Below are 15,441 nucleotides of genomic sequence, written 5' to 3'. Positions count from 1 at the left end.
AGGGTCTTAGAAGCACTTTTACATATGTTAATAATGTGCTGCCTGAAGTTCAGATGAGCATCCAAGGTCAGCCCCAGGTCACGAATTTCATCTACTCTTTCTAACTGGACACCTTGGAGACTATAGGTATAATGGATGGGTGACTTATTCCTGGAGTACGTCATGACCTTGCATTTGGTTATATTAAAATGTAAATTGTTAATATCGCTCCACTCGGCCACGGCATCAATATCATGCTGCAGCATATTGCAGTCGGTCATAGAACTAACCTCCATGCAGAGCTTAAGGTCATCCGCGTACAAAAGGCAAGCAGCAAAACTTACAACTTTAGGTAGATCATCTATCATTATCAGAAATTGAGTGGGCCCCAGTGTACTGCCTTGGCTCACTCCCGATAGCGTATAGTATGGCTTCGACTGACACCCTGCAAGTTTAACATACTGTCTGCGGTTATGAAGATAATCAGCGAAAAAGTGAAGGAGTTTAGGTGTGAACCCTAACTTCGCGAATTTTCGCAGCAACAAATCGTTGTCAACCAAGTCGAACGCTTTTTGAAAATCAAAATACGCTACATCAACTTGGTTGCGGCGATCCATTGCTGCTGCCGCATAGTCTACAAAGCAGACCTGATTTGTGGTCGTAGACCTACCAGCACGAAATCCATGTTGGGCTTGATCGAGATTCAAGCCTATTTGCTGATTGATACGAGACGCTATTACAGTTTCAAATATTTTACCAAAAACTGACATCACAGCTATAGGCCTGTACTGTGTTATATCTGACTCAGCTTTGCCCTTTGGAACAGGGGTGACACATGACACCTTCCAGCACTCGGGATATTTAGCTCGCTGCAGAGCCAAATTGTATATGTGCTGAAGTGGTTTCTCGAAGGATGTTATGCAGTCTTTGGCTAAGTATGGTGGAATGCCGTCCGGTCCCGGAGCAGAGCGTGGTTTGAGGCCGCGAACCACCTGCCTTATCTCCGATGCACTAACGCTGTCAATAGTCACTAGCGTCGCATCAGCACCAGAACTACCTGCTGCTGCCACTGCGTCCAACAGAGGTTTTTTCTTTAAGAACACGGAGCTAAAATACTCAGCAAACGCATCGGCAGCCGCTTGTCCCTTGAAAGTCTCATCTTTGTAGTGATATTCGCAACATTGACGTCCATCTTTGCGTTTACTTTTGACAAAATCCCAAAACTTTGCAGGGTTTTCGCTAATATTACGTTCAATGTTACGAATATATTCCTCGTAAGCTACATTGATACGACTTTTGGCGCATTCCCTATAGTACTTATAAAGTTCTTTGTTGAATTCTAACCCCAATTCTTTGTATTTCTTTAAGTGAAAGTATTTGTCTTGGATTGTTTTAATTATTATGGGAGTAAACCATGGAGGATAGTTGTATTTGCCAGGTTTATGCCCATTTTGCTTTCTCAAAGGCACACATGAAGAAATGCACTCCTCTAATTTTGAGTAAAATACTTCCGTAGCCTTATCCACATCATCCAATTCCATCACAGCACGCCAGTCAATACTCGACAGGCTTGCGTAAAGTTGCTGAAAGTCTGCTTTTCTATAATTAAATTCAGGCTTCAACGAGTCATTAACTGAAGATGTCTGCTCTGGAGGAGGCGGATGTCCTCGCGGTATCGCAAGCTTAATTTCTAGCGGTGGATGGTACGCATCAGCCGGCATAGTTATGTAAACACGATTAGAAATACTTTATAATTAAGTTTTTGCATGCATTTGTATCAAAAAATAATAATTTTGTAACGTTTTGTACTAAAGTAACTTATGTTACACTAGCTTAAATTTATAACTTTGTGCATACTTTTACACATAAGTGTTACCTATTAGTGAAAACTTCATTGGCTTATGATCCACCTAAATGTACGATTTACAATGTATTATATAATGCTGTTTGTTTTCCTTAATAAAGAAAGAAAAAAAAAAAAAAAAAAAAGAGTCTAAGTAGCCTTTTATACTCGGGGACATACGACACACTTCTCCGCTCCATATGACACACGTATTGACCTTACAATTATTTTTGGGTGTGTTTGCAGATGGCGGCAAACACGAAGAAGGTGGCGGTGGCGGCGGCGGTGGTGGCGGCGGTGGTGGCAGTGGCGGCGGTGGTGGTGATGGTACGGGAAATAGTACATTACTATCATCATCATCATTGGCCTTAACGTCTATTGAAATACAGCGCGAAAACGTAATAAGGGCGATAAATGAAACCAGGCATATAATTCAATATTGTTATCATTAATTAAGAGGTGTTTTTGAGTTACTCTTAATTTTCACCCCATAGAGAATTTTTGAAAAATTTCCCAGCGGCAATGTACTGCAAACGTGGTTGCGATGATAATCAATGACAACTGTCAACGAGCGTTTAACGCGAGTGTGTTTGCATTACGTTGCGGGCCGAATTAATTTGTATAGATAAAATAAAATTTCAATTTTAAGTAAAAATTATCTAATAGTGACATCTAGCGTCAATCACGCGTCAAATAAGGTAAATTATCAGTACCACTACTTGACACTAGGGGCCAACAGTGTTGCGTCTGCCAAAAATGTAATATTAAAACAGTTTCCAACTTATACAGAGTGGGGCCTGTAACAAAAGCAAAAAATTAAACTGTAGGCTATTCTCGTTATACTGATCAACATTTGTTCAGCGACTTTTAAAAATAACTTGTATTTTGAATTTTATCACCCTTGAAAGTTTTTTCTAAGAGGTAATGTATTGCGAATTCTGTTAAGTCTAAAGTGTGACAGACAACGTCAATGACAACAATAATGGCGTACATTGAAGCTAATATTTATTTTGTATGAAAAATTAAAAATTTAAAGACTTCATAATTTTTAAAAGTCACTGAACAAATGTTGGTCAGTTTAAGGAGTGTAGCCTACAGTTTGATTTTTTGCTCTTGTTACAGGCCCCACCCTGTATTACAAGCAGAATGAATTGAAAACAGAGTACTGATTAATACTATTGTAATATTAGCTAAAAATTTTTGAGCATTAGACTTTTTATTCGTCGCGACATCTATTGATAAGTGGTAGTACTGATAATTTACGCTAGTTGACGCGTGATTGACGCGTGTATGTCGCTAGATGTCACTACAAATAACTTGTATTTACTGATGTATGGAGTGTCAATTCTTCCCTTACTTATTCCTCTATAGTTATCACATATATTGATAAGGTCAATAAAATAATACATTTTCTTCCTTCCAGCGGCCACAGGCGTCAAAGTAGAGGCCTACGTGGCATCCTGCACACTAGCGGGAGAGTGTAAAGAAGAGAAAACATTCGAATGCGAAGGCTGTACGCTCAAGGGTGTCAAATGTAACGACGCTGCCGCCGACGCTGCTAAAGTCGTGGTTGCAGATAAGAAGATCACTTTCGACTTCAAAGGGTACGTCTAGCAGGTATAAATCACCTAAATGGACTTGGCGTCGGTCTGTCCAGCAAGAGCTTAGGGTGTTAGGGATGGGGTGGGAGGAGGTTACTCGGTCTGTATGTACAACAAGAGCTGACGAAATGATTAATTCCTACCGCTTCTTTCCGCCATCGCCCTACGCGACAATATTTCCATCGCCATCATTGAGATGGCTGGCAGTCCTCAACTGTGCGTTTCTCCAGAAACTTCCTGCCCCGCACAGCTAAACTGTGGAATGAATTGTCGCCTGCGGTATTTCCGGACCGATACGACCTTCAAATCTTCAAGAGCGTACACCCATCTTAAAGGCCGGCAACGCACCTCCAACACCTCTGGTGTTTCGGGTGTCCATGGGCGGCGGTGATCGCTTACCATCAGGCGACCTGTCTGCTCGTTTGCCTCCTATCCCATAAAAAAAAAGGGTGTTAGGGATGGGGTTCGGTTTTGACGCTCAAACCAGGCTTGAGTGGTCTTGGCTTAGTGTGCAGGTGCAGAATCCTGCTGGAACACAAAATGATGTCCTGAAAATAGCATGTTGGGCAGATCTTTGACAATAGGGGAGTGGGAGGAGGTTACCCATACTGCCAAAGACCGGAGTCAATGGAGAATATGGAATCGAGCCCTACACCCCAGGGGTAACAGGATCAAAAGAAAAATCTAGCAGCCGGCGTATCATGCTTCCAATTTTATCACTTATCCACGTGGATAAGACATCTGTCACTCTCACACTGACATACTTGCCAAAGCGTGACGGATACTTTATCCACGTGGATAAGTGATAAAATTGGAAGCATAATACGCCGGCAGGGCGTCTAGTCCACGTCACAATAACTAAGCTTATTTACCTCTATTTATTTATTTATTAAAAACAAGAAGTATAACGCAGTAAGAAGTTAGTACGCAGTGGGAGCCCCTCGAGACAAATCGAGGATCCGGCAGACCTCGTCGGCGATGGCGGGATAACTTAGACTCCTTTTTGAGAGACTGGTCAGTTGTCGCACAAAACCGAGAGGAATGGAAAAAGAGGGAGGAGGCCTTTGCCCAGCAGTGGGACACAATAGGCTCATAATAAATAAGAAGTATGAAGCTAAATCAGTCTTACTTTTCTGCCTTGGACACAGAATATAAATAAAATAAAATAAAAAATAAAAAAGCCTTTTATTTCTTGCATTCTTACAACGTCAATAATTCTTAAAGATTTGATTATATTAATTTCATTTAAATTCGGTCTATTATAATTATAATTACTAATTTATTACATATAATTAATTATGTCAAATATAGTTCCATACGTCATTTGTTTGCAAGAACCCCTTCTCGGGTGAAGGCCTCCTCCAGAGTAAGCCAGTTGGATCTGTCTTGGGCTTTTTGTATCCAGTTTTTTCCTGCCACCTTAACTATCTCGTCCGACCATCGCGTGTATGGTTTTCCGCTAGCACGTTTTCCTTGCGGTCCTGGCCATATGGTTATTTGTTTCGCCCTTGTTTTCCGAGATATATGTAGTCTTTAACGTACTCCATTTTTGTATCATCGATATACAGTGGTTTTTCCGTACTATTAGTCATTAATCTTGATTTGCTGAGATTTATTTCTAGCCCTGTCTCTCTACTAGCAGCCTGTAGAGTGTGTATCATATATTCCAGGTCCGTAAAACGTTCTGAGAGCAGGACGATGTCGTCGGCAAACCTTAGGTGATTTAGGTATTTATCGTTAACTGGCAGCCCTCGACACAGAATATATAATAGTACAGAAGGCTCACTCCTTTGATGTTCACAAAACGCCGCCATTCTAAATTCTTACCTACAATAACAAACGGACCGCACGCGTGCAGACGACATTGAATTCTATTGCGCCGCGCGAAGGTCGTCGCCACTGAATGGGCCGCGAACTCGCGGCCGCAGGCATGTACTTGTAGCGCGGCGAAAGGATCGCAGAGTGAGCCGCCCCTGCCTTGGATGAGATTTGAACTCACGGTTTCTTATTATCTTTGGTTCTAGGTTCGCAGACACAGATTCTTGTGTGTACATGGGAGAGTTCGATCTAGCCGGCAAACCGCATAACCTACCTGTCGCCGTTATAGACAGTGAGTTACTTACGATATATTTTATGGTTAATTTATCGACCTGCCTGGTAAATGCTTCCAATTTTATTAATTAACAACGAGGATACTTAAGACACCAGGCCCCGTAGCCGAATGGCATTTCTCCGACGCCAAACGAAAGCGATACGCCGCTGGCTCTGTCGCGCCAATACGCAAGCGCGATAGAGATAGATATCTACTAGCGCTTCGTTTCGTGAGCGTTTCGTGAGCGATTGTGCCATTCGGCTAGCCACCCTGTCACTATCACTATCTACGTAGATAGGTTATAAAATTGCAAGCATAAAGTGGCCAGTTAAAGTTACGTTGCAGGTTAAGGGCCCATTTAGACGGTACGAGAACTTGCATATGAGTTTCATTACATTGCGGTGTTGGATGGCTGTGCAAAATTGTATGTAACCTCAACAGCCCGCAATGTAATTAAACTCGCATGCGAGTTCGCGCGCCGTCTAAATCAGGCCTAAAGATATACCGTCAGCCAAAAAAGTGGTTTCGCCCTTGTGTTAAAAAATAGAATCGAAAAGTGGTAAACCACTTTCTTGACTGATCGTACCTACTAGTAGAATCTGTGCAATGATTCTCATTTAATAATCGCATTAAGAAGGTGCTTGGACAGACAACCAACCAATTGTAGCCACTGTAGAACTATGTCGTAGGGACGTTATAAATCAGATTGTAAGAGATCTCTTACTGCTTGTCATTTTGACATGGTTGTAGAATGGCCTAGGGTTCCAATTGGTTGACTGTACGTAGAAAATTTGTTTTTCAATTTTCTCCTAAAATTATCGGCTTTTTCAACCAGTCAGCGTCACTGACTAGGGCGCAATTTATTTCAAAATCATACATGAATTTATTTTCCTTTATTGAATTTTAACAAACTGTTTGTTCACTTTACAGACGATTGTAAGTACCTACCTACGTTGGCTACGTTATTAAATAAAAATATCGGAAACGTAAATAATTGAGATAAGTTCAACAAATATATCCTTACTACTTTTTATGTGCAACTAATACCTTATTATTTTTTATTTCAGCTAAAGGTAAAAGAAACTTAGATTTATTGTAACCACAAAATAGATAAATATACAGGGCGTCCCAAGGATATGGGACATGAAAAGGAAGTAAGGTACCTTTCATATCGTAGACAGGGTATTGAATTGATAAATATACAGGGCGTCCCAAGAATATGGGACATGAAAGGGAAGTAAAAGGTACCTTTAATATCGTAGACAGGGTATTAAATAGATAAATATACAGGGCGTCCCAAGAATATGGGACATGAAAGGGAAGTAAAAGGTACCTTTAATATCGTAGACAGGGTATTAAATAGATAAATATACAGGGCGTCCCAAGAATATGGGACATGAAAGGGAAGTAAAAGGTACCTTTAATATCGTAGACAGGGTATTAAATAGATAAATATACAGGGCGTCCCAAGAATATGGCACATGAAAGGGAAGTAAGGTATCTTTAATATCGTAGACAGGGTATTTAATAGGTAAATATACAGGGCGTCCCAAGAATATGGGACATGAAGTCCCAAAGTATGGAACACAGGGAATTTTGCTGAGAGAAGACTTAAAATTATTTTTAAAAGTCAGTAACTTTGCATTCAATGATTTTCTAACAATTACTTGCTTCGATTCTTAATCGAAATCAAACCGACTAAAATAAATAAAAAATTCCTACTTTTATGATGTCAAACGATATAATGCCCAGTAGATATTTTCGCGAAAAAAGATTCAAAAACTTTTTTTTCTAAAATAGTCAAATTTAATGTTTTTCCTACTCAGAATCATGGCCCTTTCCGTTCTACTAGGAGGAAAAAAGAGCCTCCCAAATTTAATTTTTCCACTTCGTTACCATTTTTAAACACTTTGTATGGTTACAAAGAGGAAAGTTTGCAAAATAATAAAACATTTTGGGACCATTTTTTTTGTTTTTGTCTCTAGTTTTTTGTCCTGGATCGAAAGGGCTCATAATTCTGAGTTGGAATAACATGAAATTTACCAACTTAGAATAAATATTTTTGGTGATTCTTCTCGCGAAAATGCCCTATTGTGTAGTGGCAGTTCACGTCCGTAAGTACTTAAGCTCTAAACCAAAACAAATTCGACGGGTCTCTATCGGTTCCCATAAAGTCTTAATTATGTCTTAATTAAGTCGTAAGTCGTAGTCGTAATAAAGTCTTAAGTCGTGTATCGTTTGTCCACATTTTCTGAATAGGAAAAACATAAAAACCTACCCTTAACCCTTAAATGCATGACCTTGATAATGATTTGTTCAAATTTGAATTTTGACAAGTTATCAATAGTCACTATGCATTTAAGCGTTAACGTGTTTAATTTTCAGACGTGACCGTGGAGAAACAGAAGAAGACTGCGAAAGCAGATGAGGCTGTCGAGGAAACGATCACGTTCACACCGGCTGAAGGAAAGAATCCTGAAGTGGCGGAGGTATCAAATAAAACTATAGACTTTGTACCATCGGCAACACTGATAACTGTACATTTGTAATCCTTATTACAAGCGCATCAGATTCAGATTCAATAATTTATTCAATGGTAAACACAATTATACACATAAGTATTATATAAATTCTAATAAGTGATGAGATTTAAAAAATAAATGTAACTCGGGTTTGCCACGAAATGGTCCCGCCTCAGCAAAAACGCTGACCCCTGCGCTGATCTTCCGGCGAGACCAGTTTGTGGGCCACGAACGCAACTGTACGACCACTTAAAAATACGACCTTACGACCCTTCTAAAACACCTGAACGCGGCCACAATTGCGAGGCGGTGTTCAGCGCCATCTGGAGTGCCAGCAGGTGTACATTGCGAGTAGGTGTGCTGGTAGGTGTAGTCTACCGATGGTTAGTTAAGAGTGTTAGTAGTTAAAATTACTTACTTACGGCGATGGTTCAGCGACCCGAATTGGACCTTGGCCTCCGACGCTAGACTCCGCCATTCATAGGAGCGATCCTATCATGTGCGATCTGATGACAGTCGCTTAATTCTTTCGGGATCGCGATCTATCGGTACCTGGGCCTTCCGTCTGGCCATATCTCAGTAGAATGCCACATTTTATTTGTAGTTGAAATAAAATAAATAAATACTATAGCCTCTTGCCGCCAAACGTGCATTCAGATGTACATTGGGATTCAATGGAATTTTAACTTTCATGTAAACAAATAAGGTAGCATTTCTCTTGTTTCTAATATTTTACAAACAAATGAAACTCAACTCAATTCCAACAACAATTAGGATAAAAATTCCCTAGCAAAAATGTTATTTGGTGGGCGTTACAAGGATAGGATATTCTTACAAGACTAACCTTTACATAACATCAAGAAGGCTTTTGTTGTGGATACTCAGGCAACGATGTATATTAATTATACAATACACTCACGATTCAGAAACAAATGTCTGTGCTCATCAAGTCATCATACAAATAAATGCTTTTACGGGAGTTTGAACCCGGGACTATCAGCGTAGCAGGCAGGGTTACTATCCCCTAGGCGAGACCGGTCGTGATATAATTAAAAATTAGAAAAAACCCCCGACACATGCGCGGATCCAGGGGGGGGTCATGGGGGTCATGACCCCCCCATGGAGCCTAGACTGGCCATACAAATAGACCACGTGACCCCCCTCCGGGGGGCCTGGGCCTTTACCACGTGACCCCCCCCCCTGGGCACGAAGCTGGATCCGCGCTTGCCCCGACATAGTGGACCGATTTTCATGAAACATGGTTAAGAAGTCTAAGTACACTCCCGTACAAAAAACTAAATCTAAATCGGTTCATCCGTTCGGGAGCTACGATGCCACAGACATACACACACACACACACAGACAGACAGACAGACACGTCAAACTTATAACACCCCTTCGTTTTTGCGTCGGGGATTAAAAATAGGTTTTGTAGAGCATGCAGGAGTCGGTTACATGAGGACTGATGATATTTTTCATTCCATTATTTTTTCTGGCAATTAATGTAATTATTAGGTACTTACTAATTATTTTATTTTCTTCTTCAGGTACGCGTTAACGGGGTGCCTGTAGAAAAGAAAGGAGATAAAGCAGAAGCCCCGTCTTATGAGGTAATTTATGGACCATTTTTTTCAAAATTGTCCACCCCACTTTTTTATTGGATTTGGAAATTTTTATGTGTTTTCCACTCGACTTCCACTGAGTATGAGTCGCGTAAAAATACCCATGTTACAAAAAAAGTGGGGTGGACAACTTTGAAAAAAATGGCCCAAATATGTTTATATTTAACAAAAAAAAACCATAAATACTCGAGCAGAAACATTATATGGTAGGTATAACCAAAGACATAAATATAACTCCATCTAGACAGATAAAGTCTGAGAAAAAAGCGTACCTCAGTAGGTACCATACAGGAAAAGGTACGGTGGCATAAATGGCGGTAATATTTGACGCTTTTACCACGAGACCCCCCCCCACCCCTGGGCACGAAGCTAGATCCGCGCTTGTGTCACAGTATAATAAAGAGTACTATCGTACAGTATGGCCACTTCCGCTCCCCGCTGAAAGCGCCGCCCACCCCCTCTCGGTTACCTCACAGTTACCGCCTGTCAAAAACGCGAACAGTCGACCTGTCATATCTCACTCATACAAGCACGGTATGCGTTCACCTACACGAACTTAGAATGTGTGCTAGGAACGCGCCTCTTTCATATATTTGATCGCTAGTGTCCGAGATGTGCTTGTGTGCTAGTATTTATGATGTTTTAAAAACTTTTTTTTATAGGTAGACGACGAGAAGAAGACTATAAAGATATCGGTGCCCAAACTGTCGGAGCAGTACGCAGGTCACTACCAGGTCAAGTTCAAGATCGACGCAGAAGAGGTCACGAAAACGGTTCTGGAGGTCGAAATGTATGTACTAATCTTCAGTAGGACGACCGGTCTGGCTCAGTCGGTAGTGACCCTGCCTGCTGAGCCGCGGTCCCAGGTTCGAATCCCGGTAAGAGCATTTATTTGTGTGATGAGCACAGATATTTGTTCCTGAGTCATGGATGTTTTCTATGTATATAAGTATGTATTTATCTATTTAAGTATGTATATCGTCGCTTAGCACCCATAGTACAAGCTTTGCTTAGTTTGGGGCTATGTTGATCTGTGTAAGGTGTCCCCCAATATTTATTTATTATTATGTTGTTTTGCTTCATATCACAATTTATATTAAACTAGCTTTTGCCAGCGGCTTTGCTCGCGTTCAATTCTAAAATTACGGAATGCTCCGTACAAACTTCCACCTCCTATTTTAGGAAAGTGGGGGTTTAGGAAGAGACAAAAAGTAGCCTATGTCACTCTCTATCCCTTGAACTATCTCCATTTAAAAAATCACGTCAATACGTTGCTCCGTTTCGCCGTGACAGACGGACAAACAAACAGAGACATACACTTTCCCATTTATTATATTAGTGTGGATATAAGTATGGATTTTTCATTTTTGGTTGCAGGGAAGCTGCGGCTGCTGATGTGAAAGCTCCGGATGGTGGGGGTAAGGGTGGGGGCGAAGGCGGAGGCGAGACACCCGGTAAGTTGAGTTATATTATAAAACACTGATTCTTACTTTCGGCATTTTTAGGGTTCAGTAGTCAACTAGGAACCCTTATAGTTTCGCCATGTCTGTCTGTCCGTCCGTCCGTCCGCGGATAATCTCAGTAACCGTTAGCACTAGAAAGCTGAAATTTGGTACCAATATGTATATCAATCACGCCAACAAAGTGAAAAAATAAAAAATGGAAAAAAATGTTTTATTAGGGCACCCCCCCCTACATGTAAAGTGGGGGCTGATTTTTTTTTCATTCCAACCCCAACGTGTGATATATTGTTGGATAGGTATTTAAAAATGAATAAGGGTTTACTAAGATTGTTTTTGATAATATTAATATTTTCGGAAATAATCGCTCCTAAAGGAAAAAAAAGTGCGTCCCCCCCCTCTAACTTTTGAACCATATGTTTAAAAAATATGAAAAAAATCACAAATGTAGAACTTTATAAAGACTTTCTAGGAAAATTATTTTGAACTTGATAGGTTCAGTAGTTTTTGAGAAAAATACGGAAAACTACGGAACCCTACACTGAGCGTGGCCCGACACGCTCTTGGCCGGTTTTTACTATAGACACCAGTGGCGTAGCGTCGATACAACTCGATTCCCAACGGGTTCTCTAAGATTCTGCAATATCTGTAGAAGTCCATACAAAACAGATCCCAAAAACCCCTCCGGCTTTACAAACAAAAATATTCACGCGTCGCCACTGATAGACACAATAGTATTTTATGTAACTGACGTTTAAAGGAGGCCAAAAAAGACGAGTGGCGTGGAAAAGACGCCACGAGTATTTTTTGACTCATTTAAACACCGTTGCACACATATATTTAGTCTAAGCATACAATACTTTTTCTACGACCATGCACTTAGTTTGACAACATTTCATATTTTTGAGTACTACTTTTTATTGATTGGTTTGAAAGAACTCAATACTAAAAGATACACGTATTTTTTTATTTTTCCAAAAACTGCTATATTAATGAGAAAATCCCTTCTTATTACTACTTCGAGCAGAAAGAGCGTAAGTTACAAACGTCAAGACACAGCTTTATGACGTCACATGTGTTGTTTCATACACCCAAGAAAACTACAAAATAATTCCTAAAAAAAAAGTTTTAACAGTCAGCTTAAACACTTAAACAGTCCGGTATGTCTGATTGTCAAGTGTCTCTGTCAACCAATAGTGAATGACTACGAACCATATTAGACTAAGCCATGAAATTTTTAATATCTTTGCTACGAACTGTGATAAGTGTTACTGTCAAACTCAAGTGACATCCCAACTGGAAGATTTTTTTGTTATAGTGGCAGCTCTAAATCAGCCATTTGACGTCACTTCCCCTTTAAACTATTTTTAGATTTTTTATACTAAAAATACGAAAAAAAAATTAAAAAATTATTGATGTGATCTACAAGCGTATATCTCGAAATGGTTTTCGATTTAGGGACATTGAAAATTTCGTGTCACCTACGGTCGTGTTTTAATATATCACCACTCGTTTCAAATTTCCTCTTTTCCGCACGTGTGTTATAATGCTCTATTTTTTATTATAGCAGCCGGAGGCGCAGACGTCAAGTTAGAAATCGCAGCGAAGACTTGCAAAGTAGACGACAAGTGTGATGTTCCCGAAACACCATATACCTGCGAAGGATGCGAGCTCAAGGCCGTCAAATGTAACGCTGCCGCTGCAGCTGAGGATAAGGTCAAAGTCGATGCGGCGGGCAAGAAGATCACTTTCGCGTTTGAAAAGTGAGTACTTGAGTAGCATAAATGAATATAAATGAATTATATTCTATTCTATTCATAATATACAAAGTCTTGTGACTGCGAAGACTGTAAAGTTTAGGTCGATGCCGCGATTATGATCACTTAGGCCGGCAACAGACAGTATTAAAATTCATAATCTGAAAAAATCATAATCTTATAAAATAAGATCGACTGCCTTGCCACACACATTCTTAAAATTCACATTATTCGCAATCTGTCAGATCAATCTGAAAAAAATCATAATCTTAAAAAATAAGACTGTGTGTGGACAGTTGCGAAATTGTATGGAAATCCGTGCACTCGATCTGATTAAGATTTTTTAAGATTATGAAACTTAAGACTGTGTGTTATTACTTTATGAGTGACAGAACATGGTACGTACCCGAATGTCACAAACGCTCACGAAACGAAACGCTCGTAGATATCTATCTCTATCGCTCTTGCGTATTGGCGTGACAGAGCCAGACTACCTTTCGCGGCGTTTTGTTTTCGACGAGATGTCACTACAAATAACTTGCATTTACTCATTGGAGTTACAACTTTTCCTTACTTATTCCTCTATGCTATAAACCCGTTGTTTTTTCAGGTACGCTGATACAGACGCTTGTGTGTATATGGGAACGTTTGACGTAGGCGGCAAGGAACACAACCAACCAGTGGCTATTTTAGAGAGTAAGTTTTCTTTTAATATACAAGGTGCTCGCGAGGAACCCGCATAACTTGGACCACGCGTTTCTGAGGCAAGAAGAAAGAAAAAATGTTATATGAATTTTAAAATTTTACGCAAAAAAAAAATGTTTTTTTTTTTCAACTTTTTTGGACGTATTTTCACATAAAAAGCAATTTTTATGCATTAAGTTGGCAATTAAAATGAGTTCCTTAATAAATTTTTCTAAAAACCAAATTTTTTGGAAGTTTTTCTTGTCACATTTTGACATCTATCAATGACTACTGTGAGACTATGCTCCACAATTGCGCATCAGCGCCGTTAAGAAGACCTTTTCTACTGAGTAACAATACCGAAATGTTTTTTTTTAATTGGTAATAACTCTGAAACTAGACGAAATCTAGAAAAGTTTATATGACATTTTAATCTTAAAATGTGACCAAGAATATGCCGTTAAAGTTATATGGGTTCCTCGCGAGCACCTTGTATAGTAATAGTAGCTAGACCCTGGGAGCTGTAATCTCACGACAAAAGAAAAAAAAATTAAAAGGTATAAGGCACAGCTGGGCAAATCTCGACTGGGGGGCAAATGTAACTGGTCAATTTTTTCCATGTTTTACAATGTTTGCATTATTAAGACATGCTTTGATGCGTCGATCAATTACAATTCTACTTCTTTTTACTGGCCCCTATTTCAAAAAGGCTACAATTGTCAGTGACATATGTCGAGCGACAATTGTCGATGACAGGTGACAAATTACAATTTTATAAAATATTTTCTATAGAATTGCTTACAAACATGACAGGCATTTTGCTACAATTGTATGTATTACAATTATGTTGTGAAACAATAATTATTATTTCTAGGCGACATATTTGTAGAATTGTCGGTGAATCTCGACAGGAGGATTAAGATGTGTCGAATTGTGTGACAATTGTAGTAATTTGTGGTTGACATACGCGTTGTTCAAAATGGCTGCCCATGCGAGTGGTATAGTGACACTATTAGTGATAGTGACAGTAATTCCTACTTATATACTTAGGTTTTCGTACTTAGTTTTGAGTTCCTGTTACTTCGCCGTCGATATAAGTTTCAATAATGCTACGTAAGAATGAAATTAAATTTGTAGAAAACTACGGATATCTCAATTTATTTTTATCATTGTACCATCGGCAGCAATGTTAGTACCTTATTACAAGGGCATAAAGCCTACCGATGATTAGTTAAGAGTGTTGCTGTTAGTAAACGCTATTGGGCCCTTCGTAACATTATTAGTACTTAGGTATATTTTTGAGATTTTTCTGCGTTAATACATATTATTATACTAAATTGTGTTTTTAAACTTATGTATCATAAAAAAATACTACATACCTATGTCTAAATAGCTATCATTAATATTATTTGATACAAATACCCTCAAATTAATTTGAGCGTTTTTAAATGAACGAGTTACCTTCGTATTTAGGAACACCGAATTCCAAATTCAAATATTTTTAGTTTAGTTAAGCATTTTAACTATTAGTTTAGAATAGTTTTAATTTGTTTAATTTGTTATTTGTATATTTTAATTGTAGTACCTAATGGTCAATGTTTTTACTTCTTCTTCTTTTATTCACGTTTATAAGAAATACATTTTATATATCTTAATAATTCAAACTTATTAAATACTTAGTATAGTACCAAGTTAGGTATATATATATCTTAGATATTTCTATTTCTTTGCCATACACCCGTTTCAATTAAACGTTCATATAAAGGAATAGTTATATTTAATTATTGTTCTTTCATTGCGGGTATTAATTTGTTATAAAATTTATCAAATAACACGAATTTGCGGTCGGAAATCAATTTTAAGATAGTCATCTTTCTTATT

The 15,441-nt window shown here is 39.0% G+C and overlaps 1 protein-coding gene across 1 annotated transcript in view; it reads left to right on the top strand.

The window, feature by feature from the left end:
- LOC125239508 overlaps window positions 1–15,441 on the top strand; it is a 35,817-nt gene that overhangs the window by 12,858 nt on the left and 7,518 nt on the right. Inside the window, exons 18-28 of the mRNA XM_048147121.1 lie at window positions 2,069–2,149; window positions 3,246–3,426; window positions 5,448–5,533; window positions 6,446–6,451; window positions 6,583–6,588; window positions 7,901–8,004; window positions 9,585–9,647; window positions 10,322–10,449; window positions 11,037–11,113; window positions 12,687–12,882; window positions 13,487–13,572. Of these exons, the coding sequence (XP_048003078.1) occupies window positions 2,069–2,149; window positions 3,246–3,426; window positions 5,448–5,533; window positions 6,446–6,451; window positions 6,583–6,588; window positions 7,901–8,004; window positions 9,585–9,647; window positions 10,322–10,449; window positions 11,037–11,113; window positions 12,687–12,882; window positions 13,487–13,572 (1,014 nt within the window). The remainder of the gene's footprint in view (window positions 1–2,068; window positions 2,150–3,245; window positions 3,427–5,447; window positions 5,534–6,445; window positions 6,452–6,582; window positions 6,589–7,900; window positions 8,005–9,584; window positions 9,648–10,321; window positions 10,450–11,036; window positions 11,114–12,686; window positions 12,883–13,486; window positions 13,573–15,441) is intronic.

Source organism: Leguminivora glycinivorella, chromosome 25, assembly GCF_023078275.1.
Source record: "Leguminivora glycinivorella isolate SPB_JAAS2020 chromosome 25, LegGlyc_1.1, whole genome shotgun sequence".
Taxonomy (NCBI): domain Eukaryota; kingdom Metazoa; phylum Arthropoda; class Insecta; order Lepidoptera; family Tortricidae; genus Leguminivora; species Leguminivora glycinivorella.
Note: the sequence above shows the minus strand (reverse complement) of the source record. Positions and strands in the feature narration are given on the sequence as shown.